The 18,489-nt window shown below is 42.6% G+C and overlaps 5 protein-coding genes across 13 annotated transcripts in view; 2 read left to right on the top strand and 3 right to left on the bottom strand.

Annotated features, from left to right (window-relative positions):
- Positions 1–357: 357 nt before the first annotated feature.
- On the bottom strand, positions 358–3,784 carry asf1ba (anti-silencing function 1Ba histone chaperone). The gene is made up of 4 exons (XM_035614102.2): positions 3,393–3,784; positions 2,301–2,416; positions 1,640–1,816; positions 358–1,166 (listed from the first exon to the last, which is right to left on the bottom strand). Exons 1-4 carry the CDS (start codon positions 3,499–3,501, stop codon positions 975–977), a joined length of 594 nt encoding a protein of 197 aa, XP_035469995.1. The 5' UTR covers positions 3,502–3,784; the 3' UTR covers positions 358–974.
- Positions 3,785–5,444: 1,660 nt separating this feature from the next.
- On the top strand, positions 5,445–9,451 carry crb3a (crumbs homolog 3a). 8 transcript variants are annotated; one of them, XM_035614106.2, is made up of 6 exons: positions 5,446–5,623; positions 5,743–5,793; positions 5,910–6,131; positions 6,461–6,667; positions 8,306–8,352; positions 8,450–9,451. In XM_035614106.2, exons 4-6 carry the CDS (start codon positions 6,580–6,582, stop codon positions 8,657–8,659), a joined length of 345 nt encoding a protein of 114 aa, XP_035469999.1. In that variant the 5' UTR covers positions 5,446–5,623; positions 5,743–5,793; positions 5,910–6,131; positions 6,461–6,579; the 3' UTR covers positions 8,660–9,451. The 8 variants fall into 8 exon arrangements, with proteins under 8 accessions (XP_035470003.1, XP_035470001.1, XP_047184330.1 ...); XM_035614107.2 differs by having other exon boundaries at positions 5,743–5,811; XM_035614104.2 differs by having other exon boundaries at positions 5,707–5,793.
- LOC118288238 (G-protein coupled receptor 183-like) overlaps positions 6,478–18,489 on the bottom strand; it is a 42,314-nt gene continuing 30,302 nt past the window's right edge. The window contains exons 6-7 of one of the 2 annotated variants that reach the window (XR_007029917.1): positions 14,606–14,697; positions 6,478–6,728 (exon numbers count right to left, since the gene is read on the bottom strand). The gene's annotated coding sequence lies outside the window, so the exon portion shown is untranslated. The remainder of the gene's footprint in view (positions 6,729–14,605; positions 14,698–18,489) is intronic. The other variant, XR_007029916.1, reaches the window with a different exon arrangement.
- tubb4bl (tubulin, beta 4B class IVb-like) lies at positions 10,826–13,615 on the bottom strand. The gene is made up of 4 exons (XM_035614099.2): positions 13,264–13,615; positions 12,499–12,607; positions 12,248–12,358; positions 10,826–12,163 (listed from the first exon to the last, which is right to left on the bottom strand). Exons 1-4 carry the CDS (start codon positions 13,318–13,320, stop codon positions 11,106–11,108), a joined length of 1,335 nt encoding a protein of 444 aa, XP_035469992.1. The 5' UTR covers positions 13,321–13,615; the 3' UTR covers positions 10,826–11,105.
- Positions 14,773–18,487, top strand: LOC118288234 (nuclear factor 7, brain). Its single transcript, XM_035614096.2, has 6 exons — positions 14,773–15,669; positions 15,920–16,015; positions 16,105–16,335; positions 16,420–16,442; positions 16,540–16,658; positions 16,772–18,487. Exons 1-6 carry the CDS (start codon positions 15,274–15,276, stop codon positions 17,308–17,310), a joined length of 1,404 nt encoding a protein of 467 aa, XP_035469989.2. The 5' UTR covers positions 14,773–15,273; the 3' UTR covers positions 17,311–18,487.

Raw genomic sequence — 18,489 nt, 5'->3', positions numbered from 1 at the left:
TCACCGCATTTTCATAGCAGTATTTTTCAAAGCTAATTCTGTAGCCTAGCCACCCCTTTTACCCGACCTATCTGTGATTGGGTGTGACGTTAACACTGGCTATTTTTAGTAAAATGTGAAAATATAAGGGCAAACTCACACTGACATTTGTGTTGCAGAGTTTGTACTCTGCATGTCTTTAAACTAACAGTGGAAAAATGAAAGTGAATATGTGGTGAATTGTGGAAACATTTCAAATGTTTTAGGCGCAGATGCATTGAACAGTGGTTTATATTGTTTCCTCTTTCTGTACTTAAAATAAGAAAAAGCAAGACAAAAAAAAATTTGGAATATAGATCTCACTATCACACTGACACATAACAAATACAATGTTCTTTTATTTGGAACAGAAAATGGCAAACTGAAAAAAAACCTGAAGTGATGCAGCCTATACAAAACACCACAATCTAAGTAGGAAAGGGTTTAAGTGCATAAGGAATTTGAACACGAATATAATGGCAGATTTTTGCCATTCTTGTACAGCAACATATTGCAATGCATTTGCCTATTGCTTCAGTGCTGAAATTCCTTAAATGGGTACAAATCCATTTTGCACCAACAAAAAGGGAACGAAGGAGAATCACACCACAGCTTACTCCTCCCTTTCAGCTCAGCAACATTATTTCAGAGCTGCTGTTTTCCCTTCCATGAGTTTAACTATTTCAATATTGCTTTCACAATTGTGGCAATGAACTCCCCAGCTATTGGTGATTATTCCATTGAGATTCCTGTAATCTTCCTCGGAAACAAACACTCATCTCACGGCCAAGGGGAGAGTTCCCTTTGTGACAACAAGCCTCAGTAAAATAAGTGCAGCTGTAAGGCGAAGATGTTTGTACATCCACACTAGAATGTCCACAGGCATTCTTCATTAATAAAGTCTCATGCCGCGATTGATCACCTTTCAGGTCATTGCTACGTCTTCCGGGTATTTTCTATAAGCAGTCCATGGAGTTATCTGGTAGTATCCCCAAGGGTGGGGCCTTGCCTGGGAGACAGGATGGAGGGAGCATAGAGTTTGACGTGGGATCCACATTTTCAGAGTCTTCCATTCGCTCTGCACAGCCTTCCCAGTTTATATGGAACCTGGTAACACGTGGGTTTGATGCCAGAATATTTCTCTGAAGCTGAAAGGGAAAAAAACGGAAATGCCGCTAAATATTGTAACATGTTATCCTTGAAAAAAAATCCAAATGTCAGCTGCCTTAAAAATGTTACAGCTACTGACAAAAATCCCTTTTCATTACAGATAAAAAAAATCATTGACAAATTACAAAAGTTATGATCAAAATATTTATATTTTGAACCATTCTTAGCATTTTTTTACTCCAAAGTGCAGGCTCATCAGAATTAAAAAGCTGTATTCCCATGCTACTCGATGACTACTTTTGTTCTTGTTATTTTTGGGATTAATTTAATGACAAACTAGATTGTTGACTAATGTTTGTATCGTGTTTATGTGAAAAAACTTTCAAATTTTGTTCACAACTCTTCTTCAACTAGATGTAAAAATGTAAGTATTAAAACCAGTAAAATAAGCATCAGGTAGACTTGTTGGTCTGAAAACTGAGATTATCCATAAATTAAACATCAGTCTGACCTGTGTGTAGTCTGGCTTGATTGGTGGATTTTCACGAAGCTCAGGATCCGTGTATTCATTGTTCACATAGTAACCAATGCGAATGAACTCCTGGCCACGATATGTGCAGGTAATCAGCACCACAGTTACACCAACAGCATCACTTTCAGGGATCAGTCCAGTGTTTGGGGCATCAGCCTGTTAAAAGAGAAACAATATGAGAGATGTGCATAATTATATAGAATATGTTAATTTCTAGAATTTCAACTCCTCACCACTCAGATGGGGATAACAGCACCAGTGTGGTGCAATTAATCCTCATTTGTCAATATAAAAGACGAGAACATCAAAATTCAGTCAGTCTATTTTGACCATTTATAAATATGTAAATATGTGGCTCATACCATGATTGAAGCCATTTAGATTTTTAGTCAACATGACGGTGTAACTTCAGTATTGCAATAACCACAGCCCTACTCCCAGTGGTTTGAAAGATGTTAAAGTGGTTGCTTTTAATATCCAATCTTTTATTGCTCAGTGACGGATAAGAAAACGATGCATGGGAGAATGAGATCCTGATAATAGTAAAAAAGAATGTCAGAGGATGCAAATTGCCTATATTGAATGTGTGATAGAACAAATATGGTATGATGTTTTAGATCTTTGCCCTAAACAAACATACCTGAAATACAAACATATGCCTCCCAGCAGGTACGGGGCCCACCAGTACTGAGTCAAGGATTTGGTCATATTCTTCACTCTCGGCTGAGCCGACATAGATGATCTTCCACTCCAGGTCTATAAGACAAAAAGAAGTAAACTGAAGTTAAGATAATTGATAATAAATTGATCATATAAGTCGTTGATCAAGTAAATATACCAAAAATTACTAGAGAAAAGCTTCTTATATACTAAAATTTATTTGGTCTTGGTCTCTCGCCAAAACAGACAGCTGGGTTACAAAGAAATGTGCCCGGGGAAAGTCACACACACATTCTTAGAAATGCAAAACTCAATGAGCAAGTCAGTGAGTTACACAATACAGCAGACGGCAAAGTTGTTGGGATACCCACTGACAATACACTCAGCTGTCAGTTTATTAGGAACGCCTGGTTAAAATGAATGCAGCGTGACAGCAATCCAGCAATAAATCTGCTCTACAATAAAGTTATAACGTGCAACTAATATTGTGAGGTGTTAATTCAACATTCCTTAACTTTTTTTGGGGGACATGCAGTTCGTGGTGTTGTTGAACTGTTTCGTGTTACACTGGCAGGTGTTCCTATTATTTTGTCCTTCCCATTCAAACCAATGAGCTGCACAGACGTCACTTTTTAAATAAAAATTGAAATACATCTGGCACTAAGATTTGGACTCTAAGTGCTGTTAAATTAGATCGAAGTAGACACTAAAATATGCTGTCTAGTCGTAATAACTACAACCCACTCATAATAACTACAGACAGAAATAGCAACATGCTACATGTGCCATTAACAGTAGAAGTAGTGACGTTTTCAAGGTCTCGTAATAGTCAGCATTAGCATCACTGAACCATTTGATCTTGAGTTTGACAACTTTAAGACGGAACACACCACGGTCAAAGTGGACCTCACTTTACTTATCGCCTTGTTTCTCAACGTCCCCTTGAGCTCGAAGACTTTCCGTGCTCAAGTAGCCAGTGTAGCTCACACTGCGTTAGCTGTTAGCATTTTTTATTTTTTTACACAGACTGAAATAGCAAAATGTTCGCGCTGAAGTGCTGGTGTTCACCTACCTTCGGGGAGGTCCTCCATGCACTCGAACGTTATTTCGAACTGGAAGGGGTTCCCAAAGGGACTCGGGTTATCCAGAACCGCCACATTCAGCACCTGCACCTTCGCCATTGTTGCTGGGGCGCTACAACGAGGCTAAACGTATATGACACAGTTTCCCGGGGAATGCTTTGAAAGCAACACTACCACAACAAAGCTAACCGGCGTCAACAGTATTGTCTACCAAACACTCGGGCTTGTAATCAAACCCAGGCTTTTTTTCCCCCTCTTCTGAATAAATTGACACTAGTTGACGTGCAGTGTAAACAGCTTCAATTAAAATTGGGCTGCATAATCCACCGCGGACATATACCGCTGTCCCGCCGCTGTGACTGTGTTGCCGCGCCTACGGCAAGTCCAGTGGTCCGTCAGTCCGTCCGTCAAAGGAAAGGCAAAGTGCCTATATTGCCCCCTAGTGGCAAAGTCTGGGAGTAGAGGGGTTACAGAAATTATCATTGACAAAAATATATTTCCAGGCCTATAATATTTAAGATTTATCCATTTTGATTGAACATAACATTTCCATCCATTTGGATTACACAGATTTAACCCAGACAAACTAATACACTTAATGTGATGCATGTTTGTAAGTCAAATATAAATGAAACAAGTAAGACTAACATTGATGTGATGGTTCTAATGAACCTAACGTGTTTTAAAATACACAATAACCAGATTGAATATCTCTAATCAATAAATGTTTTAAATTCATAAGAACACAATATTAAGAGAGACAATTTGTTTGAAATTACAGGTTAAATCTGTGGAAAGCATTATTGCAATGTAGCATAAACTTTAGATCTATCAACTCTCAACTCAAGTCTATATGTTGCATGTATTCTGCTGCTATTTTGATTATGAAAACTTCTGCATAGTTACGTTAGGTTGGGAGGTGCATTCGGAATTTGAACTGTGTGTGCAGTCAAATACCATGATACTGCAATACAGCCTTGAAAGTCATGCCTGAAACTGTTCTCCTCTGAGCAGATATTGATTATGTATATCCTTCACAAAGATAAAAGTTATTGAAAAGACTACTGCTGGGCTTTCAGTGTACATCTTGTGTCCACATCCTGTGTAAACAATTGGCCTGCAGTCATATAGTCATTGGGACAACTGACTGAAAACAGGCTTTCTGTAGAAAACAAGGCCACATTGCTTGAAGTGACTGAGAGCAACTCCATGTACAACGACGCCACTAAAAACTGTATTGTATCTCAAACAGAATGTAGTTTCCACTGGTCAGTGGGGGGGTCAAAGTTCAAACTTGGAGAGAAACTTTGTACTTCCACTCTATAAAAAAAAATATGCCTATTGGCATCTGCTCCTGCTTGATAAGTGATTGACAATAAAAACAGGTTAAATGCCTATTAAACTTGTTCATATCTTTTAGTGAAGACATTGAAACATGTTAATATACTGGCTTACCATACTTACAGTGACAGTAAGATGAAATTTGAAAATTGAAGAGACCTGAACTGAATTGGACAACCACAAACACATTCTTTGATAAGAGTGCACGGTACATAAAACAATATATGTAACTCTAGCAATGCAGTATTTTTTTTGTCTTATACACTTACTATAGCTGAGGATAGTGATGACATCCTATCAGTGATGATATAAAAAAAGTCTTTCTTTACTCAATGATGTCTAATCTCACATCACTGAAATACTACACACAGGACAGTGAGTAATGGACAGAAACGATACGGTCAGAAGAAATGACCAACTGCTGTAACACCTCAGTCCTCTCTCACGCGGCCTCCGGATGAGAACTCGGGCCGTGCACCGCAGATTAGTCCCTGGAGCAGCCATTCCCCTTTTTCTTCTGCCCCTCTGAGCCGAGGAGGAGAGATTAGGCGCGGATTAAGGAGCCCACTGGACCAGCTGGCAGCCAAATTCATCCTTCAAATATCTCAGGAATGTTGATATCCTTTTCTCATGTTGGGGAAACACGAGGACTGACGGGGGCGCTGTTTCATGCCCCCACCAGCAGCACCAGCAGCAGCACCGGACAGGTTGCTAGGTAAGATCTGGGCAGGGGAGCACAGTCAAACATTGTGCTCCAGCAGGTTGAAGCAACATGGCATCAAACTGAACTTTTCTTTTCTGTTTTTTATTTTTATTTTTGAAAACTACTTGAAATGAAGAGTCAGACGCCCATTGCGCACAGGAGCCCGTGAGCCCGAAGGTGATTGGAGTTATTTCTTATAGAGATAATACAATACATTCAGAGGATCTTTTTTTCTTCTTCCTCTTCTTCTTCTTTTTAAGGCAACAGAAGAATTTGAGTCTGTTCTGCCTCAGCAGCTTCCCCCCTCGCCGGCGCACAAAGGAGGACCTGTCCGCGCGCGGCAGCAGGTAGATAACTGCGCTCAGGTGATCTAACGCGAAACTGAACCATGTGACCAATGGCGATTCGAAGAGGAGAAGGAGCAAAGAAAACAAACAAACAAACACCCAACTGCTTTACATAGGAGCGAACGGGCAGTGCGGTCGAGGATCTAGTTCGGGAGCTTTTACCGAAGGAGGATCCCTGCTGTGCCAGTGTTGCTCAGCGGACTGACACCGACCTGTCGCCGCTTCACTTTTGACAAGGTGAGGCGGAAGCGACATGGTTCGTTCGTGAGGAGGAAATCCATCTGCTCCATGTCTCCCGTTTTGCCTTTGACCACCACCTGGAAACAGCCGGATCAAGGGTGTGTGTGTGTGTGTGTGTGTGTGTTTGTGTGTGTGTGTGTGTGTGTGTTTTATTATTCATCTTTACAGCATAGCACCTGCTGCATTATTAGTAATTATGATAATATTGTTGAAGATGATGCGAAGGAGTTGAACCCTGGAGCTTTTTATACCCCTTGCTATTAATAGCTGATTATCTTTTCTTGTGGCCTGAGCAGGTTTATGATTCAGCATCAGGCTGAATGTGTGTGACTCAGTGGTTGTATGGTGTTTGGTGTCTGTCTCACTGCAACCTCACAGTAAAGCACATTTTGTCTCTATCACTATACTGACGACAATGTGTCGTCAGCTGTTCAAGAAGACGACATATCCGCACGCACACACGCAGTGAATGTTGGGCCTGGTGAAATGGGCCCGAGCTGACGCCCCGACGACCCCAGTCTGCGTCCCACTTGGTCCCGGGCAGAGATGGCAGCTCATCCGGATGCGCTGGTCATTCCTGGAGCTGTGGTCGGGAGCGTTTTACTGCTGCTAGTGAGCAGTAACCCCGTGTCGGGTGAGTCAGTAACCATCTCTTCATCCTCAGCCCTCAGATAAACCTGTGTTCCTGACCACACCTACACACACACACACACACACACACACACACACACACACACACACACACCATTAAATCCTGCAATGATAAGTAAATAAATGAAGAAAAAAAGTTGGACACATTCCAGAGCAAATCTGTAACATGCACAGGCCTGTCAGCAACTAAGAAATGATTTATGAACCAGGCGTTGTGCTGTATGAGAAATAGGTACAGTGCATTGATATGCCCAAAAAATATTTTACCATACGATCACCTGGTTGTTTTTTTAAGCAGGAATGTCCCCCCCCCCCCCAACCCCCTGTTATCAGGTTGTACTTTTGTCCTTGCAAAGTTTACTTTTTGAGTGAATGATTGACTCAGAAAAAGCAGGTTGGTTTCCAAAATGCTACTCTCCCTGTAAACTGATTCTAAGCCATGTTGTCGTGTTTAACACAAACACGCAAAACAACAAGGGATTTTAGTCCCCCCCCCCCCCCCCCCTCTCCATATTTCAAACCGGTGTGTTGTGTGTGACTCAGCTGACTGTATAGCCGCAGTGCACTCTCCACATTCCTGCACTTCTCCCCCTCCTCATTCACTCCACTGTTCCAAGTGGTCACCACGCAGTTTCATGATGTCACTTACTGATCACATGGCTGGTCATGGATAAAATAACCGGGAACTGGCAGGATGTCTGCTACATTTTATGTTTGTTGCCTCTTAAGTCTTTATAAGACTGAAGGCCACATCTGGTGTGATGTTGGTTCCTCTTTTTTCAACTTAGTAAAAAGTCAAAGTAAATGTCAGCATCACTGGATTTCAAGTTTAACTTAGATGTAATTAAATGACACCGTTTTGAATGGTTACAGTAGGATTAGATCAGTGTTTTTTTGTGTTAAGGGCATTGATCCTTTGGCCAGTCACATCTCTATCATCATTCATTAGTGCATTATTATGCACAACTGGATCTAAAGGTCCCTCTGTATGCCTGCGTTCATCTATTATATTGTAACGACTGCCTTTACATGTACTTAAAGGAAAAGTTCAAACAATGCTCTCTGCACGTGCGATCTACACAGTAGCGGAAACATTAAGCTTGGCTCAGTATTAAGACTGGAAACCTTTGGAAACAGCTAGCGTGGCTCTGTCTGAGGCGACACAAATCCGCTAACTGGCACCTGTAAAGTTTGCTGATTAACACACTGAATCTCATTGTTGAATCTGTGCTAAACCAAAAATGTAAAAGCTTCAGTTTGCAGTTTAACAGAGGGGTTGTTTCCCGGACGGTTTCTTGGCCATGACCAGTGAATTCCTGGAGTCTCCTCCTCTGGTTCTCTGGAAACACGCTCACCAAAATATTGAGCTATTCGTTTGAATCCATCCAGATTACTGCTAGAACCCATTTACTTACATTCACTGTGGTAACCTGATTGCTCAAAGGCTCTAAACAACGAATTGAAGAAATACTACAGGAGTAATCAACAAAACTGTAGTTAATGGATAACACCAATAGGTTACAAGCAGTACTATTAACAGGCTTCATTATATTGCTCTGCTCAGAGTGAAATGCAGTATTACTACAGTATTTTTGATGTTTTTGCTCTTATTTCTTTACAGGCAATTATACCACCATTGCAAATAACACCCATTCTAACACGACTACTGTGAGTGAAAAATTCTTTATCATGTTCAGTAAGTGAGATCACAAATTATGCAGTTTCACCAGATCGATCCCTGTCCCTCTGTTTTTCCCGTCTGAAGGAATACAACATTGCGGCTATTGTGGCCCCAGTGGTCACTCTGGGCGTCTTGGCCATCGTCTTGGCGGTCCTCGGCTGGCTCTTCTGCGTGGTGAGAAAGAAGCGGCAGACCGAAGGGACGTACAGACCCAGTGCCGAGGAGCAGTCCGGTACGAGCAGCGCGGCGGCACCCGACGCACTGAAGCTACCAAAGGAGGAGCGACTCATTTGAGATGCTGTGCCTTTACGTTTACGGCGAACGTGTGCGCGGCAGCGCTCCCGTGTGACGAGGCTCTCCCCCTGGAGCTGAAGAGTCTCTCAGGTGTAAGGGAGGACAGCGCGCCAAGTTTGAGGCATCCTCAACATGACGCATTTACTTTCCGCTTCGTTTCGACAAGCACCGCATGGTCCGTGTGTGGCTCCACGAGGGGACGCACATGGAGGTATCTTCCAGTGGATTTTAAGACAGTTGGACATTTCAAGTAGTTTTTGTTTTTTTTGTCTTCTGGACAAGTGAAACAGGAGCTCCAGTATTTTATCACCACTAATAATGTTAACTTGACATTTTTACTTCTTTCAGTTGCCTTAATTTTCAAATGATAATGCACCAGCACATGATTTGATTCATTTAAAAAAAGAATAATACTATCACTGGCAAAATCTACACTTATCCTTTACCTCAAACAATTTTTTTCCCCCACTAAGTCCCGAGGAGTCCGTTACATTTAAAATTGATAATTTATTTTTGCCTAACAATGAGAGTAATCAAACATCGAACCTGCTGTTGTGTGATTAAAACAAGGCTACAGTGGGAACTTATACTCAGCAAAAAGCAAACAGTTGTTTACACTTGAAGTATTCTTTGAATAATCGTCATTTGAAAATTTTCACAGATAATGCATTGTTATAAAGAAGATGTGTTTTAAAGTGTCACAGCATATTTATTATTGATTTTTTTTGTCAAATTAATAACAACATATTTGTGTAATAGGTGAGTGATTAAATCTAAATTAGCATTTACAAAGTTCTTGTGGGGACGTCATTTTGTTCTGAGTCGCCAGTTTAAAAAAACAAAACAATGTCACTAAAGTTATGATTATAATTATGGTATGCAGACCCAGCCATGAGATCAGGGTGGGAAGCGGATGGAATGAGGCAACGTACTGAGCAACGAGCAAGAGGTCTAAAAAGTCCGGGCAGCATTGGGAAAAAGACAAACAGTCTCATGACTATGTATTTGAGCAGTGAATGTTTAAGGACGATGAAACAGCAAAGCTAATGATCACAGAGTAAAAAAAGTTCAGCCCTCAGAGCACTGGAGAAAGTCACTTAAACAGCGAAGGCATTGTTAGTCTCACTGGGGGGGAAAAATGTTATCTATCATTTAATGAAAACATGATAAGTGAGTCTTATCTTTTATCACAGGTCTGTTATCACTTTAATTATTCAAAACATTTGGAAAACTAGATGAAAAGTAATGTTATTCGACTCGACTGAAGTATACCGTTAACATATAAAGTCGTTTTCTGGTCATTTAATGTCATCAGCATTATGTTAGATGTTAAATAAGGTTATTATTAAGGAAGGTTGGACTATTATTGAGCTTGTTATGATACTGAAAGGTCCCCCCCCCCAAATCAAGTTTATTTTAAAAGTGACATTTCCTCTGTTTTAAATTAGAGAGCACATCTAGGCAGGCTTTCAAAAAAAATTTGTGAATATTAAAGTATGTTTTTTATTCACACTCTGATATTATTGGATGCAATGTACTGACAAGTAGTTCTGGAGAAGCTTATTTACAATTCAGCTGATAAGGAGCAGAGAACAACAAAATAACAGACATAAATAATTTCTTAATATAAACACATAACATAACATTAATTGTTACTGGTGTACTGTGTTCAACTTATGTACTGTACCTAACAGCTGTTTCCTACCCTGCATCCTTTAACTTATTTAGATTTCAGTGGAATCATACAGTATTTGTACCTTCAATATTCCCCAATTTTCACACCTAATGTGTTTCAAAATCCGAGCTGCATTTTGAACATTTTTCTAATGTACTAGGTGGACTATCAAAAACATTTTTATTTGACATTCAATGTAAGTTAGCAGCCTTAGCTTGCCACATGCTCGAGGGGCTTTCCGTGATCTGTAGCCAAACTACAACCAGTGATTTTCTCTTCAGATTGGTTAATTGTCATTGGACTTTATAGATTTATGACGACTCTGCATTTAAATGAATAATGTTCATGCTGTGACCCTTTACAAGGGGGCCTGACCTTCAGGTTGAGAAGCACTCCCCACCTCATAATGTGACAGATACTGTAAGGTGTCTAATAACGTCATATCACACATCAAATTAATCAATAAAAGAAAAGACGAACTCAAGAGGCAGTAAAAATGTAAAGATTTTAATTATCTTCCAATTCCAAGGCTTCACAGTTAAAATCCCTTGCTGCTGAATTTGGCAGGGCAATGACAAGACAGATGAAAGGATTTAAATAATTCAGTGCATTCACAACATACAAAAACATTTTCACCAAAAACGTCACTAGTATCAGTTAACATCGATGTGTGGCAGACCATTCAATTCATGATGGAAAGGTATGACAGGGGTGGAGTTAGGGGGATGGGTGAAGGTGAAATGGAGTTTGTCAGTTGGGTGGGCAGAGGTTTTAGGCGACTTCCTCCTCTCCCTCTTCCTCAAACTCTCCCTCCTCGGCCGTGGCGTCCTGGTACTGCTGGTATTCCGACACCAGGTCGTTCATGTTGCTCTCGGCCTCTGTGAACTCCATCTCATCCATGCCCTCACCGGTGTACCAGTGGAGGAAGGCCTTGCGACGGAACATGGCGGTGAACTGCTCGGAGATACGCTTGAACAGCTCCTGGATGGCCGTGCTGTTGCCGATGAAAGTGGCGGCCATTTTGAGGCCGCGGGGTGGGATGTCACAGACGGCGGTCTTCACGTTGTTCGGGATCCACTCAACAAAGTAGCTGCTGTTCTTGTTCTGCACGTTCAACATCTGCTCGTCCACCTCCTTCATGGACATGCGGCCCCTGAACACTGCGGCCACGGTCAGGTAGCGGCCGTGGCGTGGGTCACAGGCGGCCATCATGTTCTTGGCGTCGAACATCTGCTGGGTGAGCTCCGGCACAGACAGGGCGCGGTACTGCTGGCTGCCCCTGCTGGTGAGGGGGGCGAAGCCTGGCATGAAGAAGTGAAGACGGGGGAAGGGCACCATGTTGACAGCTAGTTTGCGGAGATCGGCGTTGAGTTGTCCGGGGAAACGCAGGCAGGTGGTTACTCCGCTCATGGTGGCGGACACCAAATGGTTGAGATCGCCATAGGTGGGGGTGGTGAGTTTGAGAGTGCGGAAGCAGATATCATAGAGAGCTTCATTGTCAATGCAGTAGGTCTCGTCAGTGTTCTCCACCAGCTGGTGGACGGAGAGGGTGGCATTGTAGGGCTCCACCACGGTGTCGGACACCTTAGGAGAAGGCACCACGCTGAAGGTGTTCATGATGCGATCGGGGTACTCCTCGCGGATTTTGCTGATGAGCAGGGTGCCCATGCCAGATCCAGTACCACCACCCAGGGAGTGAGTAAGCTGAAAGCCCTGAAGGCAATCGCAGCTCTCGGCCTCTTTCCTCACTACGTCCAGGACGGAATCCACCAGCTCGGCTCCCTCAGTGTAGTGGCCCTTGGCCCAGTTGTTTCCAGCTCCGCTCTGGCCTACAATCAAGATTATCACAAATTTATTGAGCTGATCTAATCTCATGTGATTACAGCATCATCGGCAAATTCACATCAGCTCACCAAAAACAAAGTTGTCCGGCCTGAAGATCTGCCCGAAGGGGCCGGACCTGACTGAGTCCATCGTACCAGGCTCCAGGTCCACCAGGATGGCTCGGGGAACGTACTTCCCTCCTGAAATCAAGCCAAATGGATGTCATTCTCGTTCAGCGCGATGCATAACACAGACGTGTATGGAAATCATTTTGCATAGTAGGAAAACTGAGTAGGAGAGGGAAGGGATGACATGGTTTGCTGTGTGTGTGAATCTGCACCTGTGGCCTCATTGTAATAGACGCTGATCCTGTCTAGCTGCAGATCGCTGTCGCCGTGGTAAGAACCAGTGGGATCAATGCCATGCTCGTCACTGATCACCTCCCAGAACTGAGAAAAAAATTGGCATGGTGGGAGAGGAGGGAGAGGCAGAGTTAAAAAATAATAATATTATGCAACAATATGCGGACATGCCCCCCCAAGTGATGGAGTAATCAAGCAGAGGGCAATAATCTGATAAGTAGCAGCGATGCAATTGGAAAACACACAGTATTGTAAACACAAGCTTTACAAATATTTTTTTATGTAAATTTCACGTGTTTTTAATGACATTTTTCAACATGAAATGGCTTGAAAAGACTTGTAGGTAAAATTGGGCAAGAAATGTGAAGGGGGAGGGGCAGCTGCCCAGTGTCAGTAAGGTATTACTACAGTCAGCCCTTACATAATCTTCTGCAGCACAAAACGAAACAAAAACATATCAAAACACAATTTTGCATGCAATTATCAAATTCAAATATTTTTTGTCTCTTGCATGGGTATTATTTTTGTTCATTGCATAAATCACTGCATATACTCTGCAGAAAATATAAGTAAGCAAATTTGATTAAGGTTTCTTGATGGCTGGGAGATTTATTAAGGCAAAGATAAATCTGGGAGGATGGATTAGAGGTCTCCTCTCAGCGCCACGGTGGCGTTCATGCATGAATGCTCGCAGCCTCACCAGAACGCAGCAGTAAAAATGAAAAAGCAAAACTGTGTATTACCTTAGCTCCGATCTGATTTCCGCACTGACCGGCTTGCAGGTGCACAATTTCGCGCATCTTGGAGCGATGGGTACGAGGACGATCGAGTAGGAGATGTGAATGTGCAGAGATCGACAGGATGATGATGGCTCCCGCAGTCGATCGTCGGGGTTTTGTTGCGCCGCCTCCGAAACCGTCTACTGGGCTGAATCGGTGGCGCAAGTTGACGTCATCGCCATGGCAACCATAGACCGGAGGAGAGAGGGAGGAACCCAGATCCGTGGAAATTCCCGATAGGATGGGAGGAGGTGCCTCAGTCAGATTCTCATTATTCTCACGGACTGAGTGAACACATACACTCCTCCCACACGCGCACGCGCACGCACACACGATGGAGGCCTACTGTAGCTACTCACTTCACTACCAAGGTCAGTGTTTTTCTGTTTCAACATTGTAACGCATCATGTATTCATCACGTTCAAAGCATTCCGCCATGGCTTCAAAGGACAAGGACAAACACAAATGAAGTTTGAGGATCTGCTTGATGTACTGATAGTACGTACTGATAGTGCCAGGAGTTTAATTTTTTATTTTAATTTTATTTAAAAACATTTTTCAAATAAAAAACCTGAGTAAAAAAAGAGGGGGACCACCAGTTTGCTCCACCCTTCTGATCTTATTATTACCTTTCATCACAGTAGTCTAACTACTATTACAATGGGCCAAAGAGCAAGACACCGATATTTATGGGCATACAAAATTTGTAGGTAAGTCAGAAATGTCATTTTTTAAAAGCTGATGTTATAAATAACTGTCCATTAAGTCCACAGTCTTATCAAATGGACTGCATGTCTTCACAGTTATTAATAATATATTGGCCCTTCAGCAAGTTTACAATGGTTAAGTTTGTGTTATTTCCAGGTTATCATGACAGAAAAGCGAATGCTGTTCAGTACTTAAACAAAGAAATATTCTCCACTCTAAGACCCGAAAGGTGGACACTTAACGGTACATTTCTGAATGTTCACACCCAGAATCAAGGACAAACCTAAAATATGCTTCATCCAACAACTTGTCACTTGGAAAAACAACCACTTCCTGTGTTCTTTATTCAATTCCTGGCTGCCTCTTATTTAATACTCTGCTTGCAGCCTTTTTTCTTTTTTTCTTCTTCTTTTTTTTTTACAAAGAAAACCATGTTCCTCCGGTTCTTTATACTGCATGTGAGCAAATATTGATCTGCAGCCCACAGCAAATGCTGTATGGTGTGTAAATCATGCATACTAGGGAGATATGTTTTACATAAATCATAGTTTGTACTATCACAACCTAAATTATGACCCGTTGACATGTTTTATCTTACATTAAATTGTTTTTCGTGGGTGTCCTCTCGGTTGCTATGGTAAAATCCTGTCGGTGAAAAACATATCCATGTCTGCTCGGAGCTGGTTTAGCCTGTTCAGGTAAAAAAAAACAAAAAACAGAAATCATCCTGTGAACACAACATGAGGAGCAGTGAAACAATGCTACAGTTACTCAATTGCAGTATTTTAGTTTTCACTTGAACATCCCCTGTTTAAATGGTCAGTCGCTAAACTATGTTGAATTAATAATAAGCCCGAAAGGTATGTTTGTGTGCAGCCTCGAGCTGTTAACATGGACGTCAACACTGGAACGTTCACATTCATATCCTGAATGATCGCATTCCAAAACATGCACCAAGTTACTAACCAGGTTCAAGCTGTCCAAAAACCTGACCAATAGAGCTTCGTTTCCTGTTTGCCTGCTCTGCCGCATACAGTGTTTCACACACTGCCACATGATTGAAGTTACTCCCACAGAAGTCGTGCACAGGAAAACAGAGAGCATATTGCTACCTGTGTCAAGAACAATAGATAAGTGGTTAGTGCACTCGGGAGACAAGTCTTAGCGTGATTCGCTTAATTATGGTGGGACGGGGGAATCGTTGAGGACGTCTGCTGCTGTGATCTGTGGATTTACTTTTTTACTGTCCATGAGGAGGTATCGATCATGTCACTGCCAGAGGAGGATCTGACGTGCCCGGTGTGCTGTGACATCTTCACAGACCCCGTGCTGCTGTCGTGTAGCCACAGCTTCTGCAGGAGCTGCGTGAAGCGTTGTTGGGAGACGGGCCTGCGTGAATGTCCAGTGTGCAGGAAAAGAGCCGGGTCCAAGTTCAATCCTCCCTCCAATTTGGCTCTGAGAAATGTGTGCGCGTCCCTTCTGCAGGTCAGGAGCCAGGCTCCGGTGGCACAGGAGGAGAAGACGAACTGTGGCCTGCACGGGGAGAGGTTGAAACTGTTCTGCCTGGTCGACAAACAGCTCATCTGCGTGGTGTGTCAGTCTTCTAAGCTTCACAAGACCCACGACTGCTCGCCTATAGAAGAGGCAGTGCTGGACTGCAAGGTAAGGGGGAATGAACGAAGCACAATTGCATTTTGGCAGCTTGCAAAACTGACTGTTATTTTTGGTAAAGATAAGGCATTTACAGTAACACCTAAAGGAAGAATGCTGCTCCACAAGTCCGTCCGGATAATCCTGCTAATCCACGCTGTTACCTTTTAGAGATCAATGTAGGCCAAAGATATGCAAAGCTACTCAAAGTGCTTCTATTAAGCTTCCTGATCTCTGCTGACTGAAACCTCTTTGATCTCAGGATGAACTCGCTATATCCCTTAAAATCTTGCAAGAGAAAGTGGAAGTGCTCACGAGAATTCAGCAGACCTCTGCGGAAATGTCCAAGTACATCAAGGTAACGTGTGATGAGATGACAAGTCGTACACGCGTCTCATCGATGAGACAAAGTCATTAATTTGCAAAAGATAAATAAATATCCCACAGTGTCAGGCAATGGAAACACAGAGCTTGATCAGAAGCCAGTTCGAGCAGCTCCGCCGGGTGCTCTGGGAGGAAGAGTCGGCTCGACTGGCAGCTGTGAAACAGGAGGAGGAGGAGAAGATTGCGGGAATTAAGGATAAGCTCAAAGAACTCTCCGCAGAGGTGCTGTCCCTCACGGAGACCATCTCGGTCGTACACGAGCAGCTGAAAGAAGACGATATGGTTCTGTTGAAGGTCTGCTCGATCTCGTTACCTTCAGCTTTTTAGAAAAAATGTTTCACTAGTGACAATGTTTGTAATTTTTTTCCCCCCCTCCAGAATTTTCAAGCTACTCAGGACAGGTAGGTCAACTGTATTATATCCACACTCCGTCTTGCTTTGATGTGTTGGCGGTGACGTCGTCTCAATGTAGGATATCTGTTGTTGTTGTTGTGACAGAAGCGAAAGCAATGTGCTTGGTTCAGACAACATGTCGGGATTACTGATCGATGTGACCAATCACCTCTGCAACCTCAAGTACAGAGTCTGGGAGAAAATGCTGGACCACATTGACTACAGTGAGTTCATCTCATTTCATTTTCTAGAGGTTCAGAAGCTCATAGAGCAGAATTGTCCTAAACCGAACCATGTTCAACGTATAAATCTTCGTGGCTCATTTCCTGCCTTTTAGCTCCAGTGACATTGGACCCAAACACAGCACACCCCTGCCTCATCCTGTCCGACAACCTCACTTCCCTCCACTACTCAAAGCAGCCCAGCTGTTGCCCTGACAACCCAGAGCGCTTCCACATCAGCGCCGAGGTGGTAGCCATGTCTCCGCTCGGTTCAGGAAGTCACCACTGGGTCGTGGAAACGGGAAGTAATCAGGACTGGCTCCTGGGCGTGGTCTCCTTGTCCGTGCCCAGGAACGGTGAAGTCTCCGCCAGGCCCGAAAACGGCTTCTGGACTTTGTGTTTCCGACACGGAGAGTTCAGGGCGATGACCTCCCCGCCCACACCGCTGACACTTTCAAAAGCGCCGAGACAAATCAAAGTGCAACTGGACTACGACAAAGGGACGGTGTCTTTTGTTGACCCCGCTGACAACACAGTCCTCTGTGCATTCACACACACATTCACGGAAACTTTACTTCCATACTTTTATACACAAAGCAGTCATCCGTTGAGGATAATGCCGGAGAAGGTACTTGTCACCATGTTGCGTCAATAACCAGTTAACAAAATTAACATCTCATCTGAAATGGTTTGAGTTTCCAATGCTAATAACTTAATAATAATAACAACAACAACTTTATAGCACTTTTCAAGAGAGTACTTAAATGTACAGCCTTGAATTCTGTACATACAGTAAAAACAATGTGTAGCAAAAAGGACACAGGAGAAAGAGACACATTGGAATGGATTGGAATGGGTGAGGACTGTATCACATGGAAAATTACATGATATATATGTTAAAAATGTTTGTTTACCAAAAATGAAAATGAAAAAATGGCAAGCCACTGTTTAACAGGGGTGATAATCCATCACATAACCACCCCCCTGTAACACAGCAAATTTATGTTTTTATACATAACTTTTGTGCAAATTAAACAGCTGAGAAATAACATGTTAATAAGCTGACCTTTAGAGGTGCTGGAAGGGGTATTGGTGTTATCTTTGTGTAGTTCTGGGTTAGCGGTTACCCCTCGGGTTCCAGTCTTTATGTTGAAATAACACAACCTGCTTCTGGCTCCATCAACATATCTACACAATGATATATTGTTATTCTATACTCCTGGCAAGAAAGGAAATAGGATCAATCCATGTTATGTTGGACAGGGATCGATGATTTGTTTCTAACCTGTCCAGCTCTACGCACTTTAAGACACACTTTGTGTTACACACATGCAAAGTTGTTTCACTATCGCAGTGGGGGGACTGCATTCCCTTTGCCTTATCTAAATCCAACTCTAACCCAAAACCATCTAATCTTAATCTATATCCTCAAAAAACGTCTTTACACACATGTAGGGACCTTAGTTTCTGTCTCTGCAACGAGTCCCCATAGGTTAATGTATTCAAGTTGAAGTACCAACTGGAATATGAAAACCAACACCCACGCGCGCATGTCGGTTTTCGTTTTCCAGTCAAGTTCCAGCTTCTTGAAGTGATATTTAATTCAAGAGAAGTAACGATTCCCTGGTCAGAAGGTGCTTTGTTTTGGAGGGATTTTGTATGATACTTGTTTATTGGTCTATTTTGTACACATGGTGGCGCCAAAGCCAAACAAATATTTTGTAGGAGTTCAGCGCAGTGGAGACAGCAGCTCCGAAAACAAGTATGAAGTTGTATGATTGGAAAATCTTTTTTGATAGCACACATGACTTTATTAAATCATGAAATCAAAGCT

This window comes from Scophthalmus maximus, chromosome 17, assembly GCF_022379125.1.
Source record: "Scophthalmus maximus strain ysfricsl-2021 chromosome 17, ASM2237912v1, whole genome shotgun sequence".
NCBI classification, from domain to species: domain Eukaryota; kingdom Metazoa; phylum Chordata; class Actinopteri; order Pleuronectiformes; family Scophthalmidae; genus Scophthalmus; species Scophthalmus maximus.
This window is presented reverse-complemented; position numbering and strand designations above follow the sequence as displayed.

Coding starts and splice junctions, on each gene's coding strand:
- asf1ba (XM_035614102.2), bottom strand. CDS start 3,501: ATGGCGAAGGTGCAGGTGCTGAATGTGGCGGTTCTGGATAACCCGAGT. Junction 2,417..3,392: donor CATGGAGGACCTCCCCGAAG/GTAGGTGAACAC, acceptor TTTGTCTTATAG/ACCTGGAGTGGAAGATCATC. Junction 1,817..2,300: donor GGCATATGTTTGTATTTCAG/GTATGTTTGTTT, acceptor CTCTTTTAACAG/GCTGATGCCCCAAACACTGG.
- crb3a (XM_035614110.2), top strand. CDS start 6,580: ATGGCAGCTCATCCGGATGCGCTGGTCATTCCTGGAGCTGTGGTCGGG. Junction 6,668..8,305: donor GAGCAGTAACCCCGTGTCGG/GTGAGTCAGTAA, acceptor ATTTCTTTACAG/GCAATTATACCACCATTGCA. Junction 8,353..8,449: donor CCCATTCTAACACGACTACT/GTGAGTGAAAAA, acceptor TCCCGTCTGAAG/GAATACAACATTGCGGCTAT.
- tubb4bl (XM_035614099.2), bottom strand. CDS start 13,320: ATGCGCGAAATTGTGCACCTGCAAGCCGGTCAGTGCGGAAATCAGATC. Junction 12,359..12,498: donor CTATTACAATGAGGCCACAG/GTGCAGATTCAC, acceptor GCTTGATTTCAG/GAGGGAAGTACGTTCCCCGA. Junction 12,164..12,247: donor GCCGGACAACTTTGTTTTTG/GTGAGCTGATGT, acceptor TCTTGATTGTAG/GCCAGAGCGGAGCTGGAAAC.
- LOC118288234 (XM_035614096.2), top strand. CDS start 15,274: ATGTCACTGCCAGAGGAGGATCTGACGTGCCCGGTGTGCTGTGACATC. Junction 15,670..15,919: donor AGGCAGTGCTGGACTGCAAG/GTAAGGGGGAAT, acceptor CTTTGATCTCAG/GATGAACTCGCTATATCCCT. Junction 16,443..16,539: donor TTTCAAGCTACTCAGGACAG/GTAGGTCAACTG, acceptor TTGTTGTGACAG/AAGCGAAAGCAATGTGCTTG.